The 17525-nt window shown below is 40.8% G+C and overlaps 2 protein-coding genes across 3 annotated transcripts in view; one reads left to right on the top strand and one right to left on the bottom strand.

Annotated features, from left to right (window-relative positions):
• The first annotated feature begins 797 nt into the window (after positions 1-797).
• Positions 798-4478, top strand: LOC134540168 (uncharacterized). 2 transcript variants are annotated; one of them, XM_063382717.1, is made up of 2 exons: positions 798-913; positions 2632-4478. In XM_063382717.1, the coding sequence occupies exon 2, from the start codon at positions 2667-2669 to the stop codon at positions 4383-4385; it is 1719 nt and encodes a 572-aa protein (XP_063238787.1). In that variant the 5' UTR covers positions 798-913; positions 2632-2666; the 3' UTR covers positions 4386-4478. The 2 variants fall into 2 exon arrangements, 1 of the variants encoding a protein (XP_063238787.1); XR_010076419.1 differs by having other exon boundaries at positions 804-873; positions 2632-2698.
• Positions 4479-5044: 566 nt separating this feature from the next.
• Positions 5045-17525, bottom strand: part of LOC134539885 (cytochrome P450 6k1-like) — a 42315-nt gene continuing 29834 nt past the window's right edge. The window contains exon 6 of the mRNA XM_063382234.1: positions 5045-5367. Coding sequence (XP_063238304.1) covers positions 5183-5367 — 185 coding nt within the window. The 3' untranslated portion in view covers positions 5045-5182. The remainder of the gene's footprint in view (positions 5368-17525) is intronic.

Consider the following 17525-nt stretch of genomic DNA (forward strand, 5'->3'; position numbering starts at 1 on the left):
AATATATGTTAGGCATACATTTATTAAAATATATATTTTTTAAGTTGCTTGTTATGGTGTCCCTAGTGGTGGTTCTAATCTAAGGGGGGCGGGGAAAGGGCTAAGTGGCTTTAGCAACCTCCCCTTCCACCACTTTTTTCCTGATCACATTTTGCATTGGAGAGAGTTGAAGTTAGTTTACCAATGTTCAATCACATATGAGTTGTCTGGAATTATTATACTTTAACTAAAAATATCTTTATGTATTAAATTCATCACTCAAAAAATTATTAGGCCAATACAAAAAAATTTAATATTTCAACCAGGTGCATAATTTATTTTCAGATACAAAAATTGCTAAAATAGCACCAATTTGCATCTAGAAATTCAAATTTTTCCGGGGGAGTACCCCCCGCTCTATTAGGTGGGGTTCAGTGACCCTTATGGTCAGGGTGAAATAGTTGGTAACCCTACCAACAAGACACGCACCCCCGCCGTCGATTCAAACGATTCTTCGCCAGTGTGGGGTGCACCTGAATTACCATGCACTTGGCGAGTTAATAGAAACTTCTGTTTCTGGCCTCGCCCACGCTTACTGCCCCGGATGGCAGTGTGATGAATCGGCGGCGCGGCGGCTGAATGTTTTTGTACACGGTAACACGCTGACGAGCTAACACGCTCGGTTGTTGGCTCGCAGTCCACAGGCGCATTGTGCTGTCACTACTTTATTTACTCTATGCTGTCACTGACCCGCCTCCCACACGTGCGATAACATTCGCACCAGCAGTCTTATCAGCTCTACCGCCTGGGAGGTACACAGTACGGACAGCTGCGAGCGAACCGTCATAGGCTGTGCTTTTGTTGCCGTCGTATGAGACAGACGTATGGCAGGCGGTGAGTCGTCGTGTTACACTAAGCACATTTCTGAATAGTGGTGAGGTTTTCTTCCGACTCTGGTTAATAGCATAAGAAACCTTTACAATATACCCTATGCATTATCACAATAAAAAAAATGGAATTTGTAACAGCAATAACGAATAAGTAAACGTATGTTGTAGCTCGTCCTTGATTTATTTGTAAATATGTGTGTTTTATTTTTCATTTTGTTTCTTTCGCAACATTCTCCCCACTCCCTGGGTTTATTTTTACTGCATGTAGAGAAGTATTATTTCTAATGGTGCTAAAGCTTTTTAAAAAAAGTCTGATTTCAATTTTTTTTTATTAAATTCTGAAAAAAACGTTATTGCGTTTAAAAATATTCCTAAAAAATAGTTTTAACGTTCCTCTTTAAGATATCAGTCGATATCTCCATAACTTAAATCATGCTGGCTCAGTTTCTGATCAAATAACTTGTCAGTTCGCAAAAATCGTGATGCATGGCCTTAAGGCTCGGTTTCACGCTGATAGTGAAGGATTTATTATTTTTTTTGGCATTATTTTGGTAAAAAAAAAAAAAGAAGTAATACTGAATTTTTTTAATTTTTTTTAACTTATTTAAATGAACGTGGGTTGTGTTTTTATCCTATATTCTTTTTACGTAAGTTTTTTTTTCCGTTATTCTGGCTCCGAGATCAAATATTATTATATAGGATTTACAGGTATTATGTTATAAAGTCTGTGCTAGTATCTGTGAGCATAGGGAACACTCGCTTTCTTTTGAATCGAGCTTTACGTCTCGTTGACTGGAACAATCCAGCAAATCATTATCACTGGAGAAGGTATCGGTCGTGACCAATAGAAAGCATATTCCTGGAGATTCTTCAGGAAACCACATTAGACCGAAATCAGGCTAATATAACTGGGATCCGAACCTATTTCCTTCAAAGCGCAATTCTTCACTCATCTCATTCAATGGAATAAGGAATGAATTCATGTATGGTTAAGTGTAGGAAGGAAAAGGAACACACTTTTTAAACAATAACGTGTCAACCAGGATAATTTACCAGAAGAACTTACTGATACGTATAAAGACTATTAATACACAATTTTGTCCGTTTTTATTTTCTATACAGAAAGAGATTATATTTTCTAGCCATCGCTGCAAATTATAAACAAGTTGAAATTAAATATCAGTTTTCCTTGAATATTATTTATGATCTTAGCTGAACTAGCATGGGCAGCAATGGATAAGAATGGTTTTGTGGAATTCATTTAATACCTCCGTCGCATGTTTAACCCTTCCCAATGCTATGCATAACATACCGATGTCCGCTAAGCGGATCTTTTATTCAGTATATGCTGAGTATCCAAGATCCTGTTAAAATACCAGGCTGCAGGAAAATTTATTCTGGCTGTTTACCTTAAAATTAAGGGCAGAACTAAAGACATTATAATGTGAAATGTTAACGGTCTTCATAACTTAATGCTAGAATGAAGAAAAAAAACATCAATTCGGATACATTTCTTTGCAGCACAACAGCTACATTTCTGCCTTGTAAAAAATCGATTTTAGTATTTCTTTTTCCTTTATTGTGCATCAACGTTTCTGACTATTCGTTATTATCATTGAGGTTATCTCTAAACCGCTTTTCATTATATAAAAATGTCCCAGACCATTAAGGAACAAAGCCTCTTCTGCCAAGCCTCACCACGCATCTATGTTATGAATGACTTCTGGATTCATAAAATTAACGTGTTAACTTATTTTTACAGGTAATGGTGTATGAGAATTTTGGTCATCTCGCAGCATGGCTGATGGTTCGCAAAGCCACTCGTCCCGACCTGCTGAGCTGCAGTGGAGTCGGCAAGACGTCTTCGAGTGTCTTTCAGCCGTACCCTCCAGTTTACGGCAGATGCGACACGTGGGGTCCTCCCGGGCAGAGGAACCGCACTGGCACGAGAGACTCAAGAAGTTCGTGAACACGTTCGTGAAGGAGATCGAGACGTACTTGGAAGCGAAGTACCTGGTGCTCGAGGGCGAGGAGGGAGGTGGGAGGTCCCACGGCGTGGGCGAGTGGGTGGGCGGCGGGACCGGAGCGCTCCTGGGGAAGCTCCTGGGGGCGCCCGAACTGGGGGAGTTCGCCGGGGCCACACTCGGGCACATGGCGGACGAGGCGATCCACAGGAGGAAGCTCTACCGCCTGTCGCAGCTGGTGTACCGCACCCAGGAGAAGGACGACCACGCCAGCGTGAGGCGGGTTCTGGCCGAGTGCGGGCTCCATGTGTTCAGGAGCTTCGAGATGCAGGTCATGGGGGTCACGAGCGCCGCAGGATGGCAACTGGCCGTCAAGAAGCTGGGCGAGGACGCGGCGCACAGGGCCATCAACTTCTGCGCCGGCGAGCGTGCCGGAGAGATCGCCCCGGACCTCATCACCCGGGGAGTCGTCGAGGGGAGATCCAAGAAGAGGCACTCGTACTCCTGGAGGCGCGGCCTCGCCATACGCTACCGCGGGACGAAGGTGACAACCGAGGACATCTACACCAAGACTGGACTTGTGGTCCTCGACAGTGACGGCGTCGCTGAACGTTACTACCGGAAGAAAGACGGAAAGTGCGAAACGTGCAAATTCGGACATCGCGTGCTTTTCAACTGGGAGATGGACAGCCACGGAGGCATATCCGAAGTCCTGGGCAACAGTTGGCATGAAGAAGAGAAACCACGTGACGAATACAGATATGAGTTAAAACCAGATAATTTCAGCTCGGCGCTCAACTATTTATCGCGTGTTATTTGTCCAGAAGATGAGCATATGACAGAAGAAAGAATAACAGAAATATTCACCAGCATTCAGGTTAACATGGTGTGTGAGATTCCAGAGAAACTGCTGGAAAATTACATGAAAAAATTGGTGGGAGATATTAACAAGAATGAGGTACGAAAAATTAGCGGTTTGGATCAAGGTGCTGACGAAATTGAATTCGGCAAAAGGAGAGAAGCAGTTATGTTTGATTTGAGTGAACCAGTTGTGTTTTTCAAGGACAGAGAAGAGCCTCTGAGAAAGCTGCATGAATTCTTGTGCGGCCAGAACGCTCACAAAATGGCAGTTGTATGTGGGCCAGGTAGCGTGGGAAAGAGCGAGCTGGTGCGAATGTACGCTTCAAGGTACAGCGCGCATCATTACAACACTGTGTGGATAAATGCAGGAAATTTCGACTCCATGCAGAGGTCTTTCTTCAGATTAGCAGCAGAACTCGGAGTACTTAAAGAGGAGCAAGTGTTTGAAGATCCAGCTGAGCGTAACATCGTGGATATCGTGAATGATGTTTACAGAAAATTGTTACTAGAAACTACTCTGTTAGTTTTAGATAACGCAGAGAAATTCAGCAATGACAGCGAAGAAGATGCAGGCTTGGACAGATTTTTACCGAAGGAAATGTCAAATAATGTGTGTATTATAATAATATCTCACAACGTTGACTGGGACTCGTCAATACCCAAAATACAACTGGGCCATTTCACAAATTAAATGCTGCAATATCTTTACGAATACATCAGTTTGTGTAAATCTATAGGTGTAATCACTCTTTAATACTGTTATTTTATTATAAACAATCTTGCATTTATAAGTTTTGAATTAAGGTAATGGAGGACTTATAAACAAACATGTATCACATTTATGATAAATATAAGTTTCTGAATGTCTCTCACCTCTTCATTTAAATTATTTCCTCTCTGGCTTTTTTTTTTTGGGGGGGGAGGAAATTATAATTTACTGGTCTCAGATATCAGTTAACTTATGCAAAGTTTGTGTTCAAATCGGCCAAATAAATAAAATTTTCATGAGATTTAAATAAATTGAATATAATATTATGTATTTCATTCGCATATTTTAACATTATTTTACCATTTCTTCCCCAAATCTGTAATGAAGAAGGTTTGATCTCTTTAATTAGGCCCTGCAAGCTGTTTGTGAATTCGGAAGAACATGTCCCGCACCACTATAATCAATGTTGAAAAAATTTTGCAAGATATCTTTGAAAAATATAGAGGGTCATTAAGTGTACTGTTCAGTAAGTATGAATTAAGAACAAGTTATTTTGGGTACAACGAGTAAAATAAAAAGAAAAATAAATATAATAGTTCTTAAGTATATTTACAAGGTATATTTAAGAATAAATACAAACGAATAATTTTATACTTTATTTACCAAGTGAAATAAAAACTCTCATCTGCCACGTACGTTGCATTTTACAGTCTGCATTTCATACTGTACATTATTTAATAAAAATAAGCATGTAAAGAGAAAAGTAATGGAATGTTCAGTTACTCTCCCTGTGCTGGTTTGAGTTTCGTGAAAGCGAGGACGATGTCTTGCTTGGGAGTCAGCACAGTGCTTCTCGGCTTCAGACGCAGCGGGGGCTTGGGGGTGTCTGCACATGGCGTCACGTGGTACGAGCTGATGACGTGCACCAGCGCTGTCTTCACCTGCATCTGGCCGAACCGCATACCTGGAGGCCACGCACACACCACAGAGCGATCAGGCGCCGTTATATAACGGGAGACCTAAGATGCACATAAAGTTCTGCCATTCCCAATTACACCCGAACAATTCACCTTCGGCCAACTTCGGGATTTGTTTTATTTTTGCGCAGGAAAAATGAATTCAAATATTAAAAGTGGTCGGTTAGTTTAGCTACATTAAAACACTTTAAAGCACTATGGACGGTTAGGTAGGTTAGTATAGCTGCATTAAAATTAACAGAGATTTTTTTTTTTCCTAACCTAACTAAAACTAAGTGTATTTTGGAGGGGTCCGGGTTAGGGAGGGACCTAGGTGCGTCTCAGGCCGAAGCCTATACGCCTAGTCATGCTGGGATTAGCCATGCAAGGAGAGGGTCGCATGCATCATGTGCTAGGAGGGGATTGGCCAGCCATGGCAGCGATTGGCGCCATGACTAACTCCCCTCACTCTTAAATCTAGACTATAACTAGAGATAGGTTGGGCCCAGGTAAAACCTGCATAGACACAGGGAAAACCCTGGGCACATTCATGCGGGATGCAAATTGGCATGCATTACGTGTAGGAGTTTACAGGAGACAGAGGATGGTCTGGATGAAGTGTTGGACAGAGTAGAAAAGAGTCTACCATGCGGGGGTTGGGAACTTGGACTCGTAGTCCGCTTTGCTTTTTATCCAGGACTGGATTTAGTGACCAGGGACGCAAGCGCCCCTGGTGGTGAGTGGTTGCACTGACCACTCACTCCGCCGCCAGTCAGCACCTAAAAAACTAAGAAACTAAAACAGAAAAAAGATAAATGACTTACAAACTAGGTATTTCGTTACGAAATATGCAAACACCCAACTCAGGGATGGACGTGCAGTGCTTAAGATAAAACTAAAATAAGAACTAAAAAAATATATTTTTTTTTTATTTTTTTTTTTTAGATTTTTTATTATTATTTTAGAAATATATATTTTTGATGACTATTACTTAGTATCTAGGGCTTATTACTAATTTACAAATCTCTAATATCTACTACTATACTACTAGTTATATATAGAGGAACTGTCGGTGTATAAAGTTACAGGTGAATTAAGTCAAGACCTATTCGCATTCTGGCATGGTTGCAAGCTTGTAATTCAAAATCCCATGTCTTTCAGAAACACAACCGGCACTGGAGGTGAAGCCTGCCAGGCGGGCCATGCCCATCGTACATAGGGAGTCAGCCCTAACACAACAGGCAGTGAACTCCCGGGAGCCGAACCTACACCTGCGTGCTTCGGACCATTTTGAATAAGCAAATTATTCGTTAATGTCTATAATTTAAGTTTCAACTCGCGGGAGACTGATTGGCCGATCGCTCAGCCAGCCACAGCACACTACGGAGGTCTGTGAGCCAAGATTGAATTTGGCATTTTATATTTTCCATGCAACTCTGGATCTTGTTCGCCCAGTGATGAAATATATGGGTTTCTGCTTATGGCACATTTATCATAGAATTTTTGCGCAGTTCGGAAATAATAATGTTTTAAAAGTTCGAGTTTGAGCTCTCTGTGCATAGCCCTTACGGGGCAATACACAGGCGCATCTGTCGCAATACGAATACTCTTATTCTGAATTCTCTGTAGCTTGATTAAGTGAGATTCCGCTGCTGTTGCCCACACCGGCGCTGCATACGTGATTATTGGTTTTATTAGTGCGTTATAAATTATTATTCCGTTTTTAACAGAGCTACCTAAACGTCTGCTCATGACGGGGTAGAGGGTCATGAGCCTAGTGAAAGCTGTTTTTCTTTTCGCCTCTATGTGATCGCGCCATAGTAGTTTCCTATCCATGTGTACGCCTAAATATTTAACCACTTTTTTGTGAGGAATTTGCTCATTGAAAAGTGTTAGTCGTGGTCTATCTTCAAGTGGCGGGAGATGTTTACGCGTAAAAACTATAGCTTCTGATTTAGTAGGGTTTACCTTAATTCGCCATTTTGTGCACCACTGTTCTATTGAATTTAACGCGGTTTGTAATCTGTCTGCTGCGAGTTCTAGAATACTAGATCTGCTAAACAATACCGTATCGTCCGCGTAGCAGCCAAACTGAACTGATCGGTGTGCGGGCTTAGGCATATCGTGGATATAAATATTGAATAAAACCGGCCCCAAGATGCTGCCTTGTGGGACTCCTGCTTTAATTATTTTTAAATCGTACTGTGCTCCTTCTGTCGTGACTCTAAACGATCTATTTTCTAAATACGAGGCCAGTAATTTAATATAACAATCGGGGAAGCCAGTTTTATATAATTTATAAATTAAGCCTTCATGAAGTACTCTATCAAAGGCTTTTTCTATGTCCAAAAACGCTGCGAGATTATAGCTATTCTGATTGAACGCAGTTATTATTTGTTCTGTCATTCGGACCAGTTGATGCGTTGTTGAATGCGCGCTGCGAAAACCAAATTGTTCGTCCGGCAGTACGTCATTTTCTTTAATGTGAGTATTTAGTCGCTGTAGAATTATGCATTCAGCTACTTTTGACAATGTACTCAGCAGACTAATGGGCCTATAATTTTGGGGCAGTGTCTTATCTTTTCCGGATTTATGAAAAACTATCACATTCGCTTCTTTCCACTGCGATGGAAAATACTGTAGTTTAAGTATTCCATTTATTAATTGAGCTAGGTATTCCAAAATTTCATCGGGCAGTTTCTTAAGGACTACTGCCTGAATGCCATCGTTTCCCGGTGCCTTACATGGTTTCATACGCCTGATAGCCTGTTTAACTTCCTGAGATTGAGTTAAGTAAGGTTTTGAGGTTAAAGGCTGATTAAGTTTGATTGTAAGGTCTCTGTATATTCTGGCATTAAATTGCGGGTCACAGGGTTCGATATTATGTTGAAAGGCTAATTCAAGGGTATTCGCGAAGGCTTGTGCTTTGTCTGTCGGTGTAAAAGCGAACCCAGTGCGTGTTTGTAGCGGAGGTATTTTATCTATCTTATGAAGGAATCGCTTTGTCATACTCCAGGTGCTACCATCTTGCACCTGTAGCTGAGAGACTTTCGTCTCCCATTGGCTGCTCCTCCATAGAGTTATTTCATCGGAAATTATTTTCTGTAATTCATTAATTCTCGCTTTAATGTCGCGCTGCCTACGTCGAGTATATTCGCGCCTTAATCTATTTTTCTGAGAAATTAAATCCCTAATATACACCGGCAGTTCATCTTGCTTAAATCTAACCACCTTTTCTGGGATGCACGAGTTAATTGCAGTTTGAATTTTAACTGTAAGTTCAGTGACTGCTGATTCGATGTTATCTTTTGTTTTGAAGTTGGCAGCATCGGCTGCAGGCAAATTATCGACTAAATACGTCTGAAAGCCTCTCCAGTCAGCTTTCTTGTAGTCTTTAATTTTTCTCGGAGGACTGATGTCAGTGTCCACGTCATCGAATAGTAGATGTACTGGAAAGTGGTCAGACGACATTTCGTGAAAGACTCTGAGTTCGAATCCCGTTTGAACTCTCTTATTTAATGCAATATCTAAAATATCGGGGTTGTGCCTTAGTACTCCGCTATCGTGAGTGGGCTCTGAGGGAGCATGTACTTGATAATTTTTGTTAGACTCGTGTCTTTGCAGCAGTAGGCCATTGGCTGTATTGCTCCGACAGTTCCAGTCTTTATGTTTGGCATTAATATCGCCGACTGCTAGGAATGTGGGAGCTGAGCCATATAAGATGTCCAGCTCGTTTTCAGTTAGTGACCTGCCCGGTGGTGCATACATCGAAATAAGCACAATTTGTTGTTTATTGACTTTAAAAGTAATTGCCACAGCTTCTAATTTATTAAATTCAGGTAAATGAAATTCACTATGTTGTATACTTCTGTGGATTAGTAGGGCAACCCCTCCACTTCTGGTATCGCGGTCGCGCCTATAAATAGTGTAATTTAAGATAGTTAGACGATCTGTTGGAATTAAGTGTGTTTCGTTTATCGCCGCGATTCTAATATTATGTTTAATTAAATGATCGGTAAATTCGATTATTTTATTACTAATTCCTCGCGCATTCCAGTAAAGGATGGTACTTAATCTACTGTCTACAGGGGTAGTATTAATGGCAGAACCTAAATTAAGGGTGTGCAGCATTAAAGCTGGCCGCTAATGCTGTCACGAAGCCCGTGGTGGCTTTTATTTTGTCCTCTATTGACTTGGACGGATTACACCAAATAGCCATTAAAATGCACATTGGTTCCAGGACGTGTGCCAGGTTAGGGTCCTGTGTAATGGCATCCGATTGGCCTACGAGCTTCAGAAAGTCGCTCGCGTCCATCGCTGGCTTCTCCGCGGGATTTAGCTGCGGTGAAGCAGTTGGCATTACTGTTGGTGAGTCAGTCTGCAATGGGCTGGCTTGTTGTTGCCCAGGCGCGACTTTCTTGGAATCACTGGGGGGAGTGGTGGAGTTGGGTGGCGCCTTAGTACCTGGCTGATCCATCACTTGACCTTGCGCCCGGCCTTTACCGTTTTTGTGCCCCGAATGGTGTTTCTTCGGGGGCCTCTGGGGCAGGGGCTGGCCTCTAGGTCTGGGTGGGTTTGCCAAGACAGGATACTCCAGTTCATGCCTATCGCTCAGCACTGAATATTGGTTAGGGCTCTGCCATTGCGGGGGGGCGGGGTAGCTCGGGGCTCGCCACGGCTGCCTTGGGGGCTGGGGGCAGTAGCCTGAGGGGCCGGCTTGTTGTGGGGGCGGGCGGACTTGAGCCGCGGCTGTTGCTCGCTTGTTTTCGCGCAATGCGCGTTTGGATTGCAGCTCTCTGTCTTTCCGCTCCTGTTGCGGGAGGTGACGCCAGTTCTCCCTCTTGTAGGCCATGCAGCCTCTGTAATTGGCGCAATGCGGGCCTTCACATCGCGCGCACTTTGCCTTCGTCCTGTCACCTCCCTGGGGGCAAACCTCGGTTTTGTGCCCTTGGCTGCACCATCGGCACACAGGGGAGGCTCTGCAGCCTTTTGCGGGGTGGCCAAACCTCTGACAGTTGCCACATTGGAGGGGGCCTTTGGGGTGTCGATAGTCCTCAACACGAATGCTGAGGCCTCCGAATGACTTCAGGCCGTAAATCCTTTCTGGATTTACGGCCTTCGGGAGCTCTACGACTAACTTATTTATAGGCTGCCTTGTCTGCCTGTTGTACAGAAACCAGAAGTTCTGCACTGGAAGACCCATTGCGGCGAACTCGGCCTGAATGAATTGTTTGTCGGTGCTGCTATGCACTCGACAAAACACAAACTTGTTCGGGATCTCGTCCCGTTGCAGCAGCACAGAGTGTTGCACTCCGGCCTGCTCCAGTGCACGCACTGCCCTATGGTACTCCTCCACGGTGGCAGTGTGAATCATGAGCTGGTCATGGCCGCGACTGACGCACGACCAGCGCTCCTGCAGTGCTGCATCCAGCACTGTTTTAATGGCCGGGTAGCTGTGGCCAGAATCAACAAATACATACAGGGGTTTCACCTGCATTTTCTTTGCCTGAGGGGCAGGGTTTGGCGGGGCAGGGCTCGAACCTGCGGGCGTGTTGGCGGCCGTTTGATTGGCCGAGTTGTTTGCCCTTCTGACGGGCTGCTTGCGAAGTCGCTCGGCCTGCTGCCTGGCGATCGCGGGGTTCGTCAGTGGGGGGCGCAGTCTTTCGTCCTTTCCTCCCGTTTTTTGTTTTTTTGAGACGACTGTTGTAAAGCCGTCGTCGCTAGACATTTCTTGTTCGTCGTCGCTCGGCAGGGGCACATCGATACACTCCTGCATCACCTGCTCGTCACTTAACTGGTCAGTCATGTCGCTAGTTACACCCTACAACGCACTAACACCCACTGACCACGCACCCGGGTTAAGCCGGGTTGTGGCTAGGCTGTAGGGTTAGCTACAACCCGGGTTGTTTTGCACGCTTACACTTCTTAGAAAAAACCTGGGAATACCACCTGGCCTGTGCGCGAGTAAACAGGCTGTTCCTGGAATCTCGCAGCTCCGCTTGACGCGTCCGTCCTCGGCCAAGGCTCGAAGCGAACTCTCTTAACAGAGAAATAAAATTAATAAACCCGAGTTTGGCCGAAGGTGAATTGTTCGGGTGTAATCGGGAATGGCAGAACTTTATGTGCATTTTAGGCTTCCCGCCGATAACACAGGGGTGTTCATTCCCACATCAAGACTGGTTCATTGCAATTTTGGACTCGGAAACGCTGTCGTATAAGAGGTGGCGTACCCTGCTGTCTCCCGTTCGGTAATTGAACTGTTGCTGTGAATTCCTGTTTTCAAACCTCTGTCCTATTGTTGGCATGACAACGCACAAATAACATATCGCGGACTTAGTGGAAAAAGTCGGTAAGTCCAATTTCTGGAAAAAGACTGTTAGTTCACTTAACAAGTTTTACTTGCCTAGAATAGCGTTATAATGGACTTGCCGAAATAAAGCTAGAAGAAAACGTCCAAAATCATTCATTATTTGGACTTCCAAACATTTTCTTGCCGAAGATATCTGTGATATCTGTGAAGTTAACTCATTTTCACAAAAAAAAAGTGGACTTACCAACTTTTTCCACTAAGCCCACGATATTTTCAAGCTTTCCTTAGGCTGCTATCATTTACTATTAATCAAAATGCTCCAGCATATATCCATTATGAGCAAAATGGCTGTTTATTTAGATTGAACGGCTTTAATTGACTTAAGAGTAACAATGTACCGTAAATGTTTACTTCATAAAATTAGGCCTACTGTGAATGATCAAATCATTAACTCCGATAATATATTTCTACTGCAAAATTGTTGCTTTATATATAAACAAAAACGGCAAAAGGGTCCTTACAAGGGTTCGTTTTCATGCATCACTTCATCGTCAGTATACTGTGTGACTAATGTCCTAAAACAAGATGTCCTCCCACTCAGTGGCCGAAAAACCGAGAATTGACACGTGTGTCAATGTGTCAATATTCCTTAACAGAATTCTACTAAAATGGATATTAACTAACATGACTTCATGTCTTAGCTGAGCCATCGAGAGAAACTTAAGGACCGGGGCAAACAATTATTTTCGCGGATCCTCTTATTATTATTTAATGTACAAAAAATTTTAAACTCACAGTAAAAAAAAAAAACAAATCAAAAGATTGTTATTGTTATAATGTCCATTACCGTAAAAGTTGTATTCGTTTATTGTATAGATAATAAAGTTTTTGACGTGACAACGTCTAATAAATCGATGAACGCCATCGATGAACGCCAGCTGCACGCACGAAAAAGTGTCCCGTAACGCACATTGTCCCACTACGGATGTGTCCCGTTACGCTCATTGTACGCATGCGCCATATCTCTCTTCCACTTGATTGTAACAACAATCGATTTGACTTTTCAAACATTTTTTCGTCGTTTGAATTATTAATGTTATATAATTTAACGATCGTCCACCGATTTTCAGCACAATCGGTACTGTTATTTAAAAGTAATGTTGAATTTTCAAATACGTTTTTAACGAACAATGGTGTTTTACAGTTACACATAATAATTCAAATTACACCCGGTATCTTTTGCACAGTGTTTTAAAAAATATTGTAACACATTATAAATAAGTTTGGTGTATTTGGGATGCGTATTTGTTATAAAATCGTGTTATAAAAACGAAATAATATAATTCCCCTACAGTGCTGCTGTCTACGGTGACGGACGCGAACCGAACGAATCGTGCTCTCTATCAGCTGCCGCGGGAACCAGGCACTCGTTAATACATATTTTCCCTTGTTTATCGCAATGGACGTTATTATTAATGAATTATAAATAAAATTTCGTGCCCGGGGCCACAATTGCATATCATTTTGAGCACTGGAAGACATCAAAATGTAAAATATCCTCGACGAATTTTAATCTGTGGTTTTGATTGCTTATTACAACAACAATTTCGGCAATAAAGGTTAAATATTCTTGCATTTTAAAAATCTGATTACTAGTATAATTTCAAGTATGTATTCTTTTATTATAAAAAAAAGTAGCATCTGTTGGCGAGTGCAGTAATAATAGGTTATGTTACAATTGACTAAAAAATTATGGTGATTCATATAATTGATGATAGATATTTGATTACAGTTTATTTATATGAAAACTTGTTCATAATAAATTATATTTAAACTTTATAGCTAAACACCAGTTTTAAAATTAATTACAAGTCATCTAGACGTGAACTGTTTCGTCGACTGTTTAAAAAGTGAAGTGAAAAGTTAATGTGGTTTTCATTGCTTATTACAACAACAATTTCGGGAAATAAAGGTTAATTATTCTTGCATTTTAAAAATCTGATTACTAGTATAATTTCAAGTATTTATTCTTTTATTATTAAAATAAAAATGATTCAATTTTATTCATAAAAGTAGGTATGCAATCATTTCATCAATGTTTTGTTATGACGTCACGTTAAACTATCGTCCGTAAACCGACTTTACAGACAACCAATTTTTTATTTTTTATTTTTTAAGAAGTCCATAAGCAAAAGACTCATTATTTTCGACCCGTTCTGAAATAATGGTAAATTTACGCATTAAAAGAAACTCGTAGTTTAACTGTGCTTCCATGCTGCCCGGACTCCGGGCTAATTCTCGGTACTCATAAGTCGTACGTGTAAATACCATCTTAGGTAAGCCAATACTTAAATTATTAAATGATTTGAAGTTTTTTTCTAAATGCTTGGTCCGAAAGCATTAACTGGGCATTTGTTGCATTCTATGTTAATAGCTAATGAACCCGTGCTTCGCCACGGAATGCTACAGACAGAACACGCCCCACTGGTCTTAAAGCACGAATGAGGTGAAATATCCATAGTAGCCTACTTTTGCTGTGATCCTATGTACCTGCATCAACTGTTAAAGTCTTTTGTTAATGTACTGTGATCAGTCAGTGAGTGACTGCCGCCCTGGGTTCGCCAATGCCACGCTGCTAAGTCCAGCTCTGCCCTCTCTTCGTTGCCTGACAACTTTTTCCTAGGTTGGCAATCTGAATTTAAATACGTTTTAGTAGCTGTTTTTAATTACTCTTTAATAATGTTAGTAACGTTAATTTTTTATTTCTGTTGATTTTGTTATCTGGTTAACCATTCTTCTTTGCAATTTCTATTTTTTTTTTCCTGGTATTTTCATTGTTGTAATTTACGCTTGCCCGAGAGACACGTGCTATTCCCGCTTCGGTTGTTTTCGGAACGAGCCGAGTGCGCCCGAAGACGGACGAGGAACAAACGAGCAGCGGAAGAGAGTGCGGCTCTGGACGTGTATGTTTAAAAAATGTATCTCTAAGAAGTTAAAAATTTGGTGAATAGTGCAGTTTAAAATTAATATATAATTTTTGAAATGGATAAAAAAAATGGTTACTGGTATCAAACATGTCGCAAGCTTGATATTTCTTTTTCTAATTGCCAGAAATGGAAATAATAAGGTTGCGTTAATTCAAAATATCAATTATAAACACTTACTATTCAAATTAAGTTATTCAAAAGGCCCGCGCTCTTATAGTTAGTTTGTCACCCAGCCGCCAGGGGCGCTAAAAACAGTGCCCGGCAGCTTAGTATGGGAGTTTCCGTTCTATAAATACTCTTTATTCTATGGCGAGATCCGAGCTGCCTGCGGCGGACGACGGCGTGGAACGGGAAGCCTACAACTCACATAGTTTCGGTTCGCTGCAAGAATTTCCGAAGATTTCCGAAGTTTTGCGTTTTGGTATTAACGCCACTTCAGCCGCTAAATCAGAAGTTTCCAATGAAAACAAAGCATGTTGTGACTGACCTAACCTAACCTAACCCTTCGATTATTTTAATTTCAATTTTTGAAAGAAATCCGAAGTTGCACGAACGTGGTAGGGAACCGAAACTATGTGAGTTGTAGGCTTCCCGCTGACGACGGCGAGGAACTCTGGAGCCTCTGGACGCATGCGTCCTGCAGTAGAGTGAGGTTGACGATGTATATATAGATTTAAGTCGTTGGTGAACTGAAAACACGCAAGTTCGGAAGGACGGATTTTAGTGTGACGAAGCATGCTGTTGCTTCGAATAGGTCAGCTACAAGAGTTAATATTTGTAGATTGGTTCGCGAATTTCGCTACGGACTTTTATGTTGCTAACTAACAGTTATGAATAAATTGTCATGCTAAAGGGGAAAAAAAATTGGCGATTATAATAAATTATGTTTTTTTCCGTCTTTACAAACTGAGACAAAATGGAAACAGTTAAATGGCCAGGTAGTGTTTTTCGGGGTTTATGAAAATACTGTGTGCACAAACGGTAAATTTCAAGTATACGAATTAATGTAACTATTACGAATTATGAGTAATTAAAGTCTAGAAAGGTGCGTGAAAAAGATAGTTGGGCAAGCGTACTTGTAATTGAACTTGAAATTCATGATGAACAGAAGAGGCCTTATGAACTTTGATGTAGGAGCGCTCCATTAAAATGGTAGTCTTTTAGATAATGTGTTAGATTACTATTTTTTTAATTATTTAGCCTAGTAAATGAAATAAGATTTTTTTTTACATATCGTATTTGTATAAACGTGAGATTTTCTTAACTTTATTGTGCGATTTTGAGGGAGGTAATTTAGTTACAAAATGTTTGTCATTATTTGTAGGTATATTATATATATATATATATATATATATATATATATATATATATATATATACTAGATAATGCCCGGCATGCGTTGCAATGCCTCAATCAATTTTTTAATTTATTAATAATGTAATTTTTTAAACGTATACTAAGCATCTCTTTTCATCTCTCTAATTCTCTATATCTCTCTCTATCTTTCTATTTATATCTCTATCTCTCTATATATCTTTCTACATATATATCTCTATATATCTTTCTAGCGGACCCGACAGACATTGTCCTGCCCAAATGTACTTTTTGTGAGATATGGATATGGCGGTAAGTATTTCTACGCTGGAAATTTTGTATCTTCTCATTATACATACCCCTCCTCTTGGGCACGCCACTGCCGTTACCAAAAACCTTTCCCATGTTTACGCAGAAGGCAACAACAATGCAAAAGCCCGTTGCCATGGAGGCTAATTATCAACAATGCTTAGTTTTTTTTTTTTGCATTTAAAGCGTGTTTTTTTTAAGTTTTTTCTTAACTCAGAATCGAGATAAAATATCCATTTGTGAATCTAAACCATCCTCGAATCCCCGTGAACTCACACAAAAAATTTCATCAAAATCGGTCCAGCCGTCTAGGAGGAGTTCAGTGACATACACACGCACTCAAGAAATATATATATATATATATATATATATATATATATATATATATATATTAATGATTGTTGTGAATCATACGGACTTTAGAAAAGGTTTAACATGTGCATGATGAAGGAATGCTATAGTATCTCGCAACAGCCATGGTCGATAACACGATTGTAATTGAATTTAATAAACTGCAGAAAGTTATCTTAAATTTTAACTGGTTTGTCTCTCCTTTTTATTATCACTACTCATTAGATGCCTTTCTATAGGATTTGATGATGATAACGTGTTGGATTAATTTCTGTAATCTCACATGTGCATGCTCAAGGGTGTGATGACTCAGGTTTCGAGGAAGCGAGTGTAGACAGCTTGTTTCGGGCAGCTGCGTGATTCACCCTCTTGGTAGCTTGCGTGTGGGGAATTTTCGTCGGCCTTGACCGTGGAAGTATGTCAAGGTCGCGACAGTGGGTACATAACTCACGCTTCATGGGTCCGTTCCTTATAAATAAATAAAACTGAAGTTTTAAAAATAACAACACACAGTTTACATTACGGATAACGGGAATAATTTTAAAAAATATAATTTTCTATCTTGGATTCAACAATGTGAGAATTTTTAAAGAGTATTTGACAATTTGTATAACACATTTGGAAATTTTTACATTTGTTCAATGCAGAAAGAACGCATTAATATAATTTACACAATTGAACGGTGATTGCAGTTTCGATTATGATACTGAATTAATCACTTACTAACGTCCACACACGAGCACCGTAGGGAAAGGAATTCACAGTTAAAATGAAATATGCTGCATGTATAATTTTTACAATTCTAACAAACGTAGCAACGATGAATCAGCAAAACGTCTTTCTGTTGTTTCTCTACTCACAGACGTGCACGGAAATTTGAGGGGTAGAAATCAAT

This window comes from Bacillus rossius, chromosome 16 (genome assembly GCF_032445375.1).
Source record: "Bacillus rossius redtenbacheri isolate Brsri chromosome 16, Brsri_v3, whole genome shotgun sequence".
Lineage (NCBI taxonomy): Eukaryota > Metazoa > Arthropoda > Insecta > Phasmatodea > Bacillidae > Bacillus > Bacillus rossius.